This window comes from Anser cygnoides, chromosome Z (genome assembly GCF_040182565.1).
Source record: "Anser cygnoides isolate HZ-2024a breed goose chromosome Z, Taihu_goose_T2T_genome, whole genome shotgun sequence".
Classification (NCBI taxonomy): Eukaryota; Metazoa; Chordata; class Aves; order Anseriformes; family Anatidae; genus Anser; species Anser cygnoides.
This window is the reverse complement of record NC_089912.1, coordinates 72,550,566-72,565,632: the sequence shown is the minus strand read 5'-3', so window position 1 is coordinate 72,565,632 and position 15,067 is coordinate 72,550,566. Positions and strand designations below refer to the sequence as shown.

General features: G+C 42.2%; 1 protein-coding gene and 1 long non-coding RNA gene across 10 annotated transcripts in view; one reads left to right on the top strand and one right to left on the bottom strand.

The window, feature by feature from the left end:
• LOC106035612 (uncharacterized) overlaps window positions 1-1,313 on the bottom strand; it is an 81,540-nt gene extending 80,227 nt beyond the window's left edge. For 6 of the 7 annotated variants that reach the window (XR_010827937.1, XR_010827939.1, XR_010827941.1 and 3 more), the window contains exon 1: window positions 87-1,313. This is a non-coding gene — a long non-coding RNA (uncharacterized lncRNA). The remainder of the gene's footprint in view (window positions 1-86) is intronic. The other variant, XR_010827942.1, reaches the window with a different exon arrangement.
• Window positions 1,314-1,395: 82 nt separating this feature from the next.
• The window catches only part of IL6ST (interleukin 6 cytokine family signal transducer), a 29,210-nt gene continuing 15,538 nt past the window's right edge, over window positions 1,396-15,067 (top strand). Inside the window, exons 1-8 of one of the 3 annotated variants that reach the window (XM_066988861.1) lie at window positions 1,482-1,540; window positions 6,621-6,685; window positions 8,917-8,997; window positions 10,150-10,461; window positions 12,240-12,372; window positions 13,112-13,272; window positions 13,622-13,773; window positions 13,859-14,018. In XM_066988861.1, coding sequence (XP_066844962.1) covers window positions 8,931-8,997; window positions 10,150-10,461; window positions 12,240-12,372; window positions 13,112-13,272; window positions 13,622-13,773; window positions 13,859-14,018 — 985 coding nt within the window. In that variant the 5' untranslated portion in view covers window positions 1,482-1,540; window positions 6,621-6,685; window positions 8,917-8,930. Of the gene's footprint in view, window positions 1,541-6,620; window positions 6,686-8,916; window positions 8,998-10,149; window positions 10,462-12,239; window positions 12,373-13,111; window positions 13,273-13,621; window positions 13,774-13,858; window positions 14,019-15,067 lie in introns of all 3 variants that reach the window. The other 2 variants (XM_066988860.1, XM_066988862.1) reach the window with 2 other exon arrangements.

The window sequence follows — 15,067 nt, the reverse complement described above, 5'->3', positions numbered from 1 at the left end:
ATCTACAAAGATACTAATACAGAACGCCTACTAATTACACATGATTCTCACATCACCACAAGCACAAACACATCTGGAACCACAACCTGAAGAGAAAGCAGAAAGTGACAAATCTTAACGCCGAAGTACTTTTCTTCATAATGAACAAACTGTGCAACGTTGCGCAGAGGTCACTTGTCCTGATACTTTAGGAAGGGTATGAACACCCAAAAGCCTGCATGAGGAGATGGAAATTCGGTTAAGTGCAAAGACAACCAACGGGAGAAACAGCGACACTACAGGTATATGAGGTTGCTAGAAAGTGTGCCAGCTGCGGATAGGGAGGTGAAGTAATCAGTTTAAACTGCGGGTTACATAAGTACCTATCAGAAATGACTTAAGGATAGCTGATTTTGTCTTGAGGAAAGGTGGAGGAGCTAAATGACCCCTTGAGCGCCCTTCCAGCTTTACTTTCTGCTGCATATGAAATGTACAACAGCCACAGCGTTAATAACAGTGATGTTCCTGCTGAGGGTAGTAAACCATTTCAGAACATAAAACTAAGACCGGTATTAAATCTGTTTAAAGTTTCAACCTGTGAGAACATGTGAACACGTCAGAAAAAGGTTATCTCCCGCTATCCTTCCTCAAAGTTCTTAATCTTTTCTCATTAGCAGCTCATGCCAGCCAGCATTTGAGACAAGGTATTGCTGTAGTTACCCTACTTGTCAGGCCAATCCGCATACTCCCCGAACGACGTGACTAAAAGCGTATTATAATCCACTCAGGCCCAAAAGTTGTCGAAGAAATACACAGGCACAAGGCTAGAGCCGTGTGGCGAGAAGGAGCTCTGGCATGCATCATGGACGTCTGGTACGCTCCTGGGTAGAAATGGCTTAGTTTGAGGCTCTCGGCAAGGCGTAAAGTTGTGGCTGTGGCACTGAAAATCGTGGCTGCGGCATTTAAATGTCTTTTTTTCTCGCTTTGGAAGGGGAGAAGAATGACCCGGGCTCGGGAGGGCAGCCCGCAGCCCCCGCCCGCCCCGCTGACGGGAGCCATTTTTGGATCCGCCGACCTGAGGAAAATCCCCGGGGTCACCCCGACGCTCCCCGGCCCCACACCGGCCGGAGGACCTCTTCCAACCACCCCAAGCAGCCGCCCGCACCGTTTACGGGGACCTTCACCGACCCACGGGCTCCCCGTGCCCGGCTGGGTGCCCGCGGCCCCTCGGGACGCCCCTCAGCGGCGCCCGCCCCTCACAGCCCCCCCCTCCCCTCCGCCCTTCCCGGGCTCCTGGCAGCGGCGGGCGCGTTACGGGAAGCTCCGCCCCCTTGTCCCCCCCCCACCCCCCCCCCTCCCCCCTCCCTCCCCGCGGCGTCACGCGCCCCCCGCGCCAATGGCGGCGCGCGCCGGGGAGGGGCGGGGGCGCGCGCGCGCGCGAGCGCAGCGTAACGGGCGGCGGGGCCGCGCTCGCGCCGCGTAACGGGCGGCGGGGCGATGCCGGCGCGCGGCCGGGCCGTTATTTAGGGGCGCGCGGCGGGGCGGCGGCGGCCGGCGGCAGGTAACGGCTGGGCGGGGGGGGGGGGGAGGAGGAGCGGGCACCCACACACCGGGGCCGCGCCGCGGGGGCGGCCGGGCGAGGCTCCGGGCTGAGGCGCCGCCGTGGGGGTGTGGTGCGGTGCGGCGCGGCGCGGCTGTTGTGGGGACGGGGAACGGCGGGGTGAGGGGGGCACGGGGGGCACAGCGCCCGCAGCCCGCCGCCGGGCCCCGCGGAGGGTCTGCTCTGCGGGAGCGGCGTGCCCGGCTGGTTGGGGGGGTGGGAGGGAGGCACAAAGGAGAGCGGCTCGGCAGGCGGGCTGGCGGCGGCCGGGAGAGGGGTTCGTCCCGTCACGGAGCGGGCGAGGCTGGGAGGGACCCCCCGGGGGCCGCCTCAGGGACACCCCCGCCTCCCCCCCCGGGGCATCGCCGCGGGGACCCGTAGAAGGAGACTGCGCAGCCTCTCTGGGCGAGATCCGTGTTCCAGGCTGTCTGGGTGGCTGCTTGCTGCTGCTGAGGTCTCTCTGGAAGAGCAACCTGCTGGGGGAATGATGTGGCGCTGTGGTTTTGTCGCCGGGGAGGGGGAAAAATAAAGGTCTGCAAAGTGAAGAGGTCAGACGCGTTGGGAAGCGAAGAATTTTTTTTTTTTTAATCCTCTCTGCCCTTATAGGACGTAAAAGTAGTTACGCTTCTCTTCCTAAACGCTGTTGCTTGCTGAGGAATAATGAAATATAAAAGGTATCATCTGCTGAAAGCGAGTGATTTCTGAATTTAACCAGCTTAATAATTTGAGTGTTGGTATATTGCAATAGGAAAGTGAGAGAGGGAGAGCACAGGAGGACATACACTCCACGAACCTCCTGGATTTCTTGTTGGTGATGGTAACCTCTTTCTCCAAGTGCTAGAGGAGCCAAGGAGGAGAAGTGCTCTATGGACCTCGTACTCCTCAGCAGTGAGGAGCCTGTTGGGAATGTGAAGGTCAAAGGCAGCCTTGGCCGCAGTGCCCATGAGATGGTGAATTCAAGATCCCTGGGTCAGGAAGGAGGGTGGAAATCAACCTCCCCACCTGGACTTCAGGAGGGCAGACTTGGGCCTCTTTAAGGATCTGCATGGAAAAATGCCTTTGGAAAAGGCACTGGAGGGAAGAGGGGCCCGAGAAGGCTGATTAATACTCAAGGATCACCTTCTCCAAGCTTAAGAGCAGTGTATTCCAATAAAGAGGAAGTCAAGCAAAAATGCCAGGAGGCCTGTGTGGATTAACAAGGAGTTCCTGGCAAAATTCAAACATTGTAAGGAGGCATACAGAGAGTGGAAGAAAGGATGGGGAACCTGGGAGGAATATGGAGACATTGTTTAAGCATCAGGGTGTTGGGTTAGGAAAGCTAAAGCTCAAACAGAATTGAGTCTGGCCAGGGATGTCAGGACAGGGCTTATAGAGGCTAAAGGCTTCTGTAAGTACATTGGTGACAAAAGGAAGACTAGGGGAAACGTGGACCTTCACTTCACTGTGACCTTTGGCACTGACCCCATAAGATCCATATAGGCAAGCTGTTGTATGGGCTGGATGGGCGGACAGTGAGGTGGGTTAAAAACCGGCAGAACAGCCAGCCCAGAGGGTAGTGTCAGTGCTACAAAGGTTGGTTGGATGCCACAGGTCGATATTGGGTCTGTATGCGTTTAACATCTTCGTTAATGGCCTGGATGATGGGGCAGAGCGTAGCCTCAGCAAGCTTGCAGATGACCCAAAACTGGTAAACTGGCAGAAGTGGTAAATATGCCAGAGGGTCATCCTCTCTTCCAGAGGGATCTCAACAGGCTGGAAAGGTGGGCTGACACGAACCTCATGCACTTCAGCAGTAAGTGCAGAGTCCTGTGGGTGGGGAGGAGCAAGCCCAGGCACCAGGACATGCTGGTGGTCAACCAGCTGGAAAATTGCCTGTCAGAAAAGGACCTGGGGGTCCTGGTGGACGCCATGAGCCAGCACTGTGCCTTTGCCATGAAGTAGGATAGCAGTGTCCTGGGCTGTATCGGGTAGAGTGCTGCCAGCAGGCTGAGGGAGGTGATCCTTCATTCTGCTCAGCACTGGTGAGGCCATACCTGGAGCGCTTTGTCCCTTTCTGGGTTCCCCAGTCCAAGAGAGACCTGGAGCATCTGTCCCATGAGGAGAGGCTGAGTGAGTTGGGACTGTTCAGCCTGTAGGAGGTTCTGGGGAATCTCATCGGTGTTTCGTGAATGTATTGGGTGTATTAGAGCAACTCCAGAGGAGGGCCATGAGGATGGTCAGAAGGCTGGAACACCTCTTTTGTGAAGACAGGCAGAGAGAGTTGGGGTTGTTCAGCCTGGAGAAGAGAAGGCTCCAGGGAGACCTTACAGCGGCCTGCCAGTACCTAAAGGGGGCCTGCAGAACAGCTGGGGAGGGACTCTTTGTCAGGGGGTGGAGTGATAGGGCAAGAGGAATGGCTTTAAACTAAAAGAGGGTAGGTTTAGATTAGATACAAGGAAGAAATTATTTACTCTGAGGTTGTCAGGCAGTGAAACGGTTTGTGAGAATCTGTGGGTGGTGTCCCTGCCCATGGCAGGGGGTTGGAATTAAATGGTCTTTAACATCCCTTCCAACCCAAACCATTCTGTGAACGTGCATAAATACCTGAAGGGAGGATGCAAAAAAGACTGAGCCAGGCTCTTTCCTGTGGTGACCAGTGCCAGGGCACAAACTAGAACACAGAGGTTCCGTCTGAATATCAGGTTCCGACTTCACTGTTCTTCACTGTGCGGGTGAGGGAGCCCTGGCACAGGCTGCCCAGACAGGCTGTGGGGTCTCCTCCTTGGAGATCTCCAAAAGCCCCTGGATGTGGTCCTGGGCAGCCTGCTCTGGGCGTCCCTGCGTGGGCAGGGGTTGGGCCAGATGGACCCAGAGGTCCCTGCCAAGCTAAATGGTTTTTCCATCCTGATAGGAGGTTACTCTATAGTGTTTGCATATAGGTGTCTTCAATATGAAGGTGAATTTCAGAATTGTCTGTGTCTATGAGGTTATGCAACATTTTCAAGTGATCGTCTTTGAAAATGTATGAGTCTCATAAATATTTCCAAGAAGGAAGTAAGCTTGGAGGAAGGAAGGAAGCTTGCAGATGAAAAGCTCTTGATTAGAAAGCAGTTACAGCTTGAGTAATCAAAATTACTTTAGGATAGGTACAGCTTTTGGATCAGTTCTAAGTATTGGCCTGTTACAAAACCTCAAGCAGTAGCAGCTATTTGCCGTATCACTCATATGTACAGTTTTCTTGCTCGATCTACCTGAGTTATGTGGCTCTGGCTGAGAAATTACCGCTTGAAGCTGCAAGCTTGGCTTTTAGTAATTATTTTGAGGAAATTTCAGAAGTCTGTTTGCCAGCAACCTTGAGTCTTTTGTGATTGACCTGGTGGTGAGCCTTAACCTAGACCGAACTCCTTCCTGTGATGGTCCTGATATTGTTTCTGCTCCCTGATTTGCAAGCTGGCTTTGCTGGCAAGAAAATTCCATTTTGCTGCAGTTTGTTTAACTGAAACTGTCATTTTTAGGTCACTCAAATGTCACATTTTTGATGTAGAGAGGGATAGCTCATCATATGACACATAACCTGTATTCATTTGACTGTTTTTTTTTTGTGACTTATGAAATAAGATTAAAATCACAAGTTTTCTGTTACTTGAGATAACTAGAGCCATCCCTTTCATATGAATGTGTGAGATATTTTTTCAAAAACTGATTTATCATGAACCCGTGATAACAGAATGCCGTTGTTACTTCATGCTTATATTGCTCGACTTCAGGGGTGTTTCTAGGTTTCCACAGAGCACAGTCTGAAGCATTGGTTTAAAGATGCAGGTGAAAAGGCTTAGTGATTTCCTATCAAAATGGAAGCGGGACATGAAAAATAACAAGTACTGTATGATTTGGAGTTTAAATTGGGTGGTCTCATGGCATACGTGTTTCACACATCTTTCTCTGCTGAAGTAATCTCAGCATTTTAACAGGGTTTTTGTCCTCTTGAAGGTAACATATTCTGAGAGCTAAGGACTGTCACTAGCAGTAGTTCTAAATTGATCGTGTTGTTTTTACTGTGCAGTATTTTGACAGACTTTGATCCCTTGCCACTTTGGCAGACCCAGCCGTGAAAGTAGCCTGACAAACTTCCAACATCAGTTTTTTTTGTATCTCCCTTTCCTTTCACTTAGCATTGTACCTAACTAGGCTTGGCTTGGAAAAACTGTTGTACTTAGTGGTCCATGAGAAGTGCATAGTCTAGATAAATTGTTGATTCTGCTTTTTTTTTCTTTAAAAAAAAAAAAAGCTTCTGAAATGACTGTCTTTGTCAATGTTAGTTCAGCATCAGCTTGAACTTTTACCTTACATTCCAAACAACCTGCGCTGGTTTGTAAAACAGCAGATTTCTGGCTGCGTTGTGTAATTGCTGAGGCTAACGAGTTTTCTTTTGTCCAGACTTGCAACTTGTCTGACTTAGTCATTGACAGTGAACAATTGGTGTTCAGCAGCATTTCTCTGGAATGATGGCACTGTCTTGTAAAGCTTCGGTATAGCTTATATGCAGGGTTTCTGTACCATCAAATCTTTGCATGCTTAGATTAGAAAACACAAGTTTCCATAGAAATCTCTTCCATGCTCTGATCTAAAGTATGGCTTCTTGTTTTGTTAGGTATTGGCTCCACCATTTATTTTACAACTTCTAGGCAGGATGGATGGAAGTGCTTAGTGTAATTCTGGTTCTTTCCTCTAGAGTTAATTTCCCGTAAGAATTAAATTTCCCTTAAGAATCAATCTCATAAAAGCTAGAGGAACTAATGTTGTTTTTGTTGGTTTTTTTTTTCAAAAAAAAAAAGCACGCATTAGAAGACATTGCAACAGCCCATTTGTGGATTCAGAGGTCTGTGCCTTAAATCTTGTAACTGCATTGATCAGTAGGGGGGGAAAAAGTAAGCTACATCAAAAGAGCCTAAAAGCAGATACATGCTGAACTGTGGTTTGATGTTTATTTTTTTTTTTTGAAGCTATAGTCACATCTGCTAGTGCCAGCAAGTGGTGTTTTCAGTTAATTCTTCCATTGCAGGTGATGGCGTCTCAGTTTTACTGCCTTTCAGGAGCTGAATACAGTGAAATACAACTTTAAACTGTGTAAGATTTTTTTTTTTTGCTCCCTCAGAACAGAAACTAAGTTCCCAAAAGTGCAAACTAGTAGAGAATTGGACCTCAGGTTTCTCATCTGTAAATCAGTTCAACTAAGGCTGGAAAACAGTTGAAGCATGTAGAAATGGCATTTGTTTAAAAACATGAAGTCATCTGATTTTATTTTAATTCAAAAATATTACACCTCAGCAAAGATGTGATATTCTACTATTGTTTGCTTCTGAGTTGGTTTTTTGCTTCTTAAGTTTTAGCTCTTGTGTTCCTTCAAGCGATTCAGAGTATGTTCCTTTTTCTGATCAACCTAAGCCATACTTAACATGACTTAATATGACTTAGAGTTTTTTGATTAGCTCTGTGGATTTATTTTCTAACCTGAAATAAGTCATTATTGAAAAGAAAACCAGTAAGTTTGTAATGATGCAATACTTAGCTTAGGTGACAGTGCAGCTATTCTAATGTGGCACCAATCATGATGGCAATTTTTTTTTCTGGGAGAGAAATGCTATGTGTATTCTTTTTGTTTTGGTTTGTTTTTCCTTTCTGCCTTTTTACTTCTGCTTCACTCTTCTTTCTTCAGCATAGAATTTGCGTCTGCTATTGTTCAGCAGCTTTTGGCAATTAGCAGGAAAGTGAAGCTGCTCCCTGCTTTCCACCTAGCTTATATCTGGCCACAGGGTTCTCAGGAGCTTCAAATCGTGCACCACATTGTTCAAGTTTAATAGGTTTAAATGAATCTTGCTTAAAATAGCAAATTGTAAGGTCTATGCTTAGAGTGCAGCAAGCTTCAACAAGGTAGAAAGTGTTATTTCTGATAAATATTATGGTAAGTCAAGACACTGAAACAGGGCCTAGGACCTAAACCAACAGAATAATTCTCTGATGTTGGTCTCGTTCACCATGTGGATTTACTTAAATTTATGAAACCAGTTGGGATTTTAAAATGCAGAAAGGAGTGTGTGAATTATGTAAAGGTGTTATATCTGTAGTGAGCAGAGGTCAGCTGGTTTAGTTCTTACTGTATACTTTCAATTAATTTATCTAAAGGTGTATTGACCGTAAACTATGTAATAGTTTGCACACCCAGTCCAGTTACAGCATATTATTAAAAAAAAAAAAAGATTCTGAAATCAATTCATCAAAACAAAGTCTGATTATAGATAACAGTACTGTTATTTAGTAGATAAATAAATCTCTAATGACAGTTGTAAGTGCTTGTTAACCTAATTGCGGAGTATTCTAATCAGCAATATTCCTAGTATAAAATTTTTCTGTAGTAAATTTTGGTGGGCTTTGAGTAATGAACTCTGAAGTATGGATGCAAGAAAAATTCTACTAAATGCCTCTAGCTGTTTAGTCCAAACTGAAAAACACTTATGTTGGTGAGCCCTAAAAAGACACTGCTGTAAAGTTTTGAGATGGGCATTTGTTGGGTTGTTGGTTTAGGATTCCTGTGAAAATCAATTTTCTTTATATTATTTACCTTCATTTTCAAGTCTAAAAGCTTAGATGTGCTAATACCTAAGGAACGTGATTCTAGCTTGATATTGATACATTGGTGCTGAAATGACTTATCCAATCTAATCTTAGCGTGACCTGTATGAAATGTGCTTTGCATCTTCGTCGTCATTATAGAATAAACTACAAGCAGTCAAAACCAAGGAGCGTTTTCTGTCACAAGCTGCAGTTTCTTTTTTGTTTTGTAACAGTAAATTCTGTTTTAAAATTTTCTTTAAATTTTGAGAAATTTTAAAATTTAAGAAATTTTAAAATGTCTTTTCTGAACCTTATGTAAGGTGCTTATATCAGTGTCTTTAAAAGTGAAGCAGTACAGTAATCATGATTGAATTCTTAGAACTCTATTTTAAAACCCGAATAATGGTGTTACACTCCGTTTTCATTGCTAACCTTTTACAGAAATACCAGTGAATTTTGTTTTCATGCATGACATGAAAAACTTAAGCCGATGCGTTTCTTAAATTTGTAACCTAAGAGACTTTCAACTACATCATTTGTCTTAAACAGACATTGGAATTTGTTATAGCTGTAAGTAAAATGGAAAAAAAATGCCCATTCTTTTTCCAGAGTGAAAAGAGATTGTCAGGGGAAAAATAGCATACCTGAGAAATTGCCATAGAACAAATAGAAATTTGAATCTGTTAGTGATCTGAAGTGAAGACTAATAGCTAAAATGGAAAAAAAAAAATCTTTGTCTATTACAGGAATTCTGAGCAGCATGTTTTCTGGGTGGAACTGGGTGGCCCGTTGCTTATACTTGTTTTGGAATATTTGTTCCCTTGAAGGTAAGGCTTCTGTTGCACACATGAGAGACTTGCAGGAAGTCTTTAATTTGATGCTTGAAGCACATACCTGCTTTTTGTCTAGGTAACTGTTGCAGGTGTGGGGCATAAAATAAGGTTTAGTATGATTAAGAGACCCATGTTACGTTGTTAATCTTATGGTAAGGTAGCGCAGTGTTAAACCAGTACTCACCTCTGCTTCCATTCCTACAGAGTTGTACAGAGCTAGTGAAGCTGACTTTAATCAGTGACAGGTTGCTTTGGTTCCACTGACATCACTGGAGCTAGTTGCTGTAGCAGACTGCAGTGGTGAATTTGGTCTTACAGTGTGATTTCTTTAATAATAAAAAAAACTTTGAAGCAATATTATATGATTTAATTTTGCATATGCTAAATGATATCTCAATGAAAACCTAACTTGGTCAGACTAAACAGCTGTTAAAGCAGTAAGCTTCCAATGAATTAGTGTTGTAATCAGGGTGGAGCCATGGGCAACTTCACTTGTATAGGAAACAATCATCCTGAAGCTGTTTAGTATGGCTGTTGAATCAAGGCAGCATTTCAGTCTGCTGATGTTTGTATGCCTTGCTAGCAGTAATCACAATTTAATCATTGTGTTGATGTTCCTTTGTAAAAAGATTACTACCAAATACAGAGAGTTGGCCCTAATTCCCCAGTGCTCTTATAATATACATATTGAAGATTCTGAAGTGGATGACTCAAGTGTTTAACTGTCTGCATGTGGTTCTTCTAAAATTAGTCTTCCACAACAAAGGTGTATATGTCAGTATTTTGTTAGCTTTCTCAACAGAAAATACCTTTAACTGCAAGAGTAACCTCAGTTACTTCCCCCTTCAAAATATACATTCAGTCCTTGACTCTATTCTCACTTTCCCTAAAGACCTTTGGTTATTAGTTGAGCTTTACTGGCTTCATAAAATGTTTTTGCAAAGTCTGGGGAATATTACACTGGTTTTGTCCCTTAAATCTGTATTTTGTGATCCACTAACACACTCCAGTTTTGTAACAGACAAGTAAGTAATTTCCTGCTTAGGCATATTTTGTAATACTGTCAATAGTACAGTAATTTTGTACTAGCAATTATTGTGGAATGCTCTGCTTTTTAAAAAGATGGTATTGTCTTTTTTCTTCCAGTTTCAGGTGGACTTGTACAGTCATGTGGTCACATCATCCCAGAGTCTCCTGTATTGGCCCTTGGTTCCAATTTCACAGCATTATGCATTTTGAATGAGAGTTGTCTTGACTTTGGCAATATCTATGCTAATCAAATTATCTGGAAAATTAAGAATAGAGTGGTACCTAAAGAACAATACCGTGAAATAAACAGAACAGTTTCCAGTGTCACATTTAATGACACTTCTTCGCTAGCTACTCCTCTGACATGCAACGTTCTAGCAGATGGACAGATTGAGCAGAACATTTATGGAATTACGGTTACATTAGGCTGTAAGTACTGACTTTCTTGAGCTTTATTCTGGTTTAAACACTAAAAAAGTTGTTTGAGAAACAGGTACGGGAATGAAAACAATGAAAAGTGTGTATATCTTGAGATGTTCTTTTTCATTCTCTCAGCTCCTGCATAATTGCATAAAAATACTGTCAAATAGTATGTCATCAAAGCCAGTGAATAGGCACAGAATAAAATATTCTAAAAAATAGAGAATACCCTGGACTATTTTTCAGAAAAATGTTGAAGCAAGAAGACTTAAGTTTCCTAAAGAAGATGTGAACTTAGCTGAAAAAGATCGTAGCAAAAAAATCAAACTTTCCTTGGTTCTTTCTGCTGTGCAAGGAAATACAATAAGGTCATAAATCCTAGTTTCATAATAGAATTATAAGATTACTGTTTCCTTCATTAGCAGACTTAGAAATATCTAGTCCATCTGTACCACTAAATGAAAACTGAACTGCCTTAAGAAGGAAACATGCTATTTGGATTATTCAACACTTACATATAAGAAAATACCTCTAGTGATTTATAAACTTTCTTTTTCCAAGCAGGATAGCTTTTGCATAACTCTGAGCAAGTGCTCTTCGAGACAAGACTGAGGTCTTGAGAAAGTGTAATATGAATGACTCAATATATTACTGTTTAATTGGTGGACAGTTCATAAAATGATGAATGTGTCCTTCCTTCCTGAGTATAAATAGCTGGTGAAATACGTTGCCTCCTAATGTTGGTAAAAGGTACTGCAATTACTATCTGATTTATATGAAAGAAGCTGCTTTGGGTTTACCATTCAAACTCATGTGACTCTATCATGAGTTACAAAACAATTTCATAGAAAAACGGTTATTTCAACTTGTGATGAGTAAATTTCTTTTCAGAAAAGATGGGATAGACAATACATGGAAAGGTGAATGTGTAGAATATCCTATGATAACTTAAATGACCGTACAGATAGTGTTCTACAGTTGTAATTTACATGTGAATCTTGAGGTGCACTTGTATTTACAGCTGCTGTTTTCATTCTATCAATTAAAATGCTATAACAAGTGAGAGCAGCATGTTTCAGAACAGTACAGGTGTTTAGGAACAAAGCTATGAATGTGTTCATAAGTTGGTAGTTCTGTTTAAAATAGCATTTCTGCATGAAAAGAAATAAGATGCTTTATATTACACTGATGTAAATAGTGATTATCCTAAAAGCTAGAAACAAACTCAATGCTATCTTTGTATGATATGATTTGAGTTTAAGAAGAAAGAAAGTTCAGTTGCTGTCTGAAAGTTTCTTACGTGCTGAAGTGTACTGATGAAGTTCCCTTACCCTTCTTGTAGATGTTTGTCTAAACCATCCCTCCTCCATAGATGGAGTGACGGAGTAGACCTATCACAATTGCTTCACATATCAGGTTGTTGGCAAAGTCAGTACATGCCATTGCAGCTGTGCTGCTCAGTAGCATTTCCCCCCCTCTGCCACGTGAGTTAAAATAGGTTTAGTACAGTAGATGAGAGGTGGCCAATACCCTTCTGTGCTGTTTCTTACTTTGTCAGGTGCTTGTTCCTTATACCGACTGCCTACTGTATCTCAGAGCAGCTGGTTAAGCTTACTGACTTTTGCTGCTGGACGGTTCCTAGTGCTTCATGCCTCCCTCATTTAAAAAGGCATGTAACTAAAAGTACTTCTGATGCTTGCTGAAATTGCTGTAATGGGACATCTCTCGTGATTCTTACTGAATTGAAAAGTATATATCAATTAATTATCACTAACTTTTCTGTACAGTGCCCCCAGAGAAGCCCAAGAACTTAAGTTGTATTGTGCATCAGCTGTCAAAACTCACATATCCTATGACTTGTACCTGGAACCCTGGAAGACATACATTCCTGGACACTCATTTTAAGTTGAAATACAGGTGGTAAGTAGCTCTCTATAGAATATTTTAATCATTTTGAAGAATGTTTGTAGGCTAAGCCAAACTTCCTTGCAATTCTTTAATATTTTGGAAGAGTTTTTAAATTCAGTTTTCTGAAACATTGCTGCCCATTTTGGGAGGGAGGGAAAAGTTAAAGAAGTTCACATCCAAAGTAATTAAAACTAGGACTTGAAATTTAGTTACTATGTCTATTTTACAGTAACAGCCATCTCAATTTTTCCATTTTCCAAATACATGACTAGCATGGTTAGGGTACAGTACACCTAATCATGATGTGGCTGGACCCCAAATATTTTGATTTTTGTGCTCATGGTTCTGTCCCATTCTAAGCAAGTGAAGAAACCAACATATTTTTTGTGAGGTTTTGTGAGGTGGTGTTTGCTCTGTATTTCTTAAGTACTCAGTAGTTTGTTCACAATCTAATTCTAACATGAAGCTGTCAGAAAAAGTTTTTCTCATATGAAATCAAATTGATGTATTTTTCAAACTCTTTAAATGGTCTTTTGTCATTTAAGGTCATTTAAGATCATTTAAGATAGAGTGGACAGAATTACTGCCACTCTCTGGAAACAGGAATAACTGCCAACAACTTCCTGTCTCCTCTTGTTCCTCTACAGTGTTTTGGTAATGACTATAGTAGAAAGTATGGGTAGCTAGAAAAAAACCAATTCTGTAAAGGAAACCAAGCTTACTGCTTTATTACCTTCTTTTTTTTATTCAGGCCACGGGAGAACTTTCCTGACTGCATACCAAAAGATGCAAATAATTCCTGTACCATCTCTGATGTTCAGTTCTTTGTTAACCTAGAGGTCTGGGTAGAAGTGGCAAATGCTCTTGGGAAGAATGAATCTGATCGTCTTGTTTTTGATCCCATTGAGATTGGTAACTATATGCCTCTTAATACAGTTCTAGTAGTACGTAGGACTGCTGCTCCTGTGCATATTACTGAATTGATATGCAAATTTTTTTCACTATAAAAATTAACATTTCCAGAGTGGTGTTGAGACTAGAATTTGAACTATGCTGGACAAAATTTATAGAAATTGAGAGATTTGATCACTGTTCAGACTGTGAGTTCTTGTTAAATAGTCTGCTTTAGACATTAGTGTGAGATAGCAGACATTTGTGCTCATGAAAGGCCTTCATGGCAGTGTTGCAGCACAGTGTGCCAACTGCTAGATGCATGGAAAAAACAATGCAGTTGCATAGTTGACTGTAACTTCTCTTCTAGTCAAACCACTGTCTCCACATAACTTATCAGTCAACTCGGGAATACTACCTACTGTTCTGAAGCTTTCCTGGGAGAACCGGATTTCAACAGCTGTGATGAAACTGAAATTCAATATTCGCTATAGGATCATTAATGAAACAAACTGGATGCAGGTAACACAAGTAATGTCTCCTGCCACTCTTCTGCTATAACCTGAACTTTTTGATCAGTGCCTCTACAATCTTCCTTCTCTTACAGGTTCCTTCTGAGGATACAGCTTCACCAAGAACTTCATTCAGTGTTCAAGGCCTCAGACCTTACACAGAGTATGTCTTTTCAATTCGATGCATGAAGGAAGATGGAGTGGGCTATTGGAGTGACTGGAGTGAAGAAAAAACAGGAGTCACAACTGAAGATAGTAAGTAATGTATGAAAGTTGGTCCCAGACTTCCAAAATAGCTGCGTGCTGAGCAGTTTGACAATAGCCAACTGAAATTGTACATCATCGTTTGAACTGCTCGATCATACATGTGACTGCAACAGAAGTTATCCTATATGTATGAAAGTTTTCAGTAGGCAAAGAGTGCCTTATTTTTTAAACAATGCAGGGTTTAGGAGGCCATCGAATAAAGTCATCAAATAAAGCATTAGGTGAACCAACATCACTAAGTATGAACTAGAGATTTTTCTTTAAAACACTAATAGGAAAAAATATGCATATGGAAGTATAGTCTCTTGTTCACCGAAGCATCTAAGTAAAACACTCTTGTTTAGTCTTACTTTTCCTGAGACATTCTGCATCTGCAATGCTCTCTTGCTTGTCACATTATTACTTACAGACTGGTTTTCTAATGTCTTGCACCCATTGGTTTACAATATTCTGCCCCCAGTTACTAAGAGTCTCACTGCTCATCCATTAATATGGGAGGTATTAAGAAAACACCGTATATAAATCAAAATCACTGACTTTCCACAAGACTGAGCCTGTGTGGAAAATGGTTTTCCTTTGTCTATGTATAGTCATAAAAATTACTGCTTTGTTACAGTTTCCCTTCTTGATGATGGTCATTGGGATTGTTGCCATGTTACAGATGTGGACTTAAGGTATACCTTCCCTTTGCAAAAAAAAAAAGTGAACACTGAATTGCTGCTATCATGACTTAATGAGGAATACTTTTTACCAGCAGCAGCTGTTTGAGGGCAGTGTTCAGATCATGTTTAGTGTTGCGCAAAAGGACTTGTGAGCAGGATGTATACAACTTCCAAATATACACCAATCATTTCACAATTAACATATACAAAAGATAGGTTAGGACACAGTAGACCACTGGGCTGAGCTTTAAGTTCACAGCCATAGTAAAAAAAAAAAAAAAAAAAAAAATTTAAACTGTTGAAGAGCTTCAGTCAAGGGTCAGTCTCCAGTGCTTTGTGGAGCAAATCTTCAGCATTGTTCTTTCTTTTTTAAGT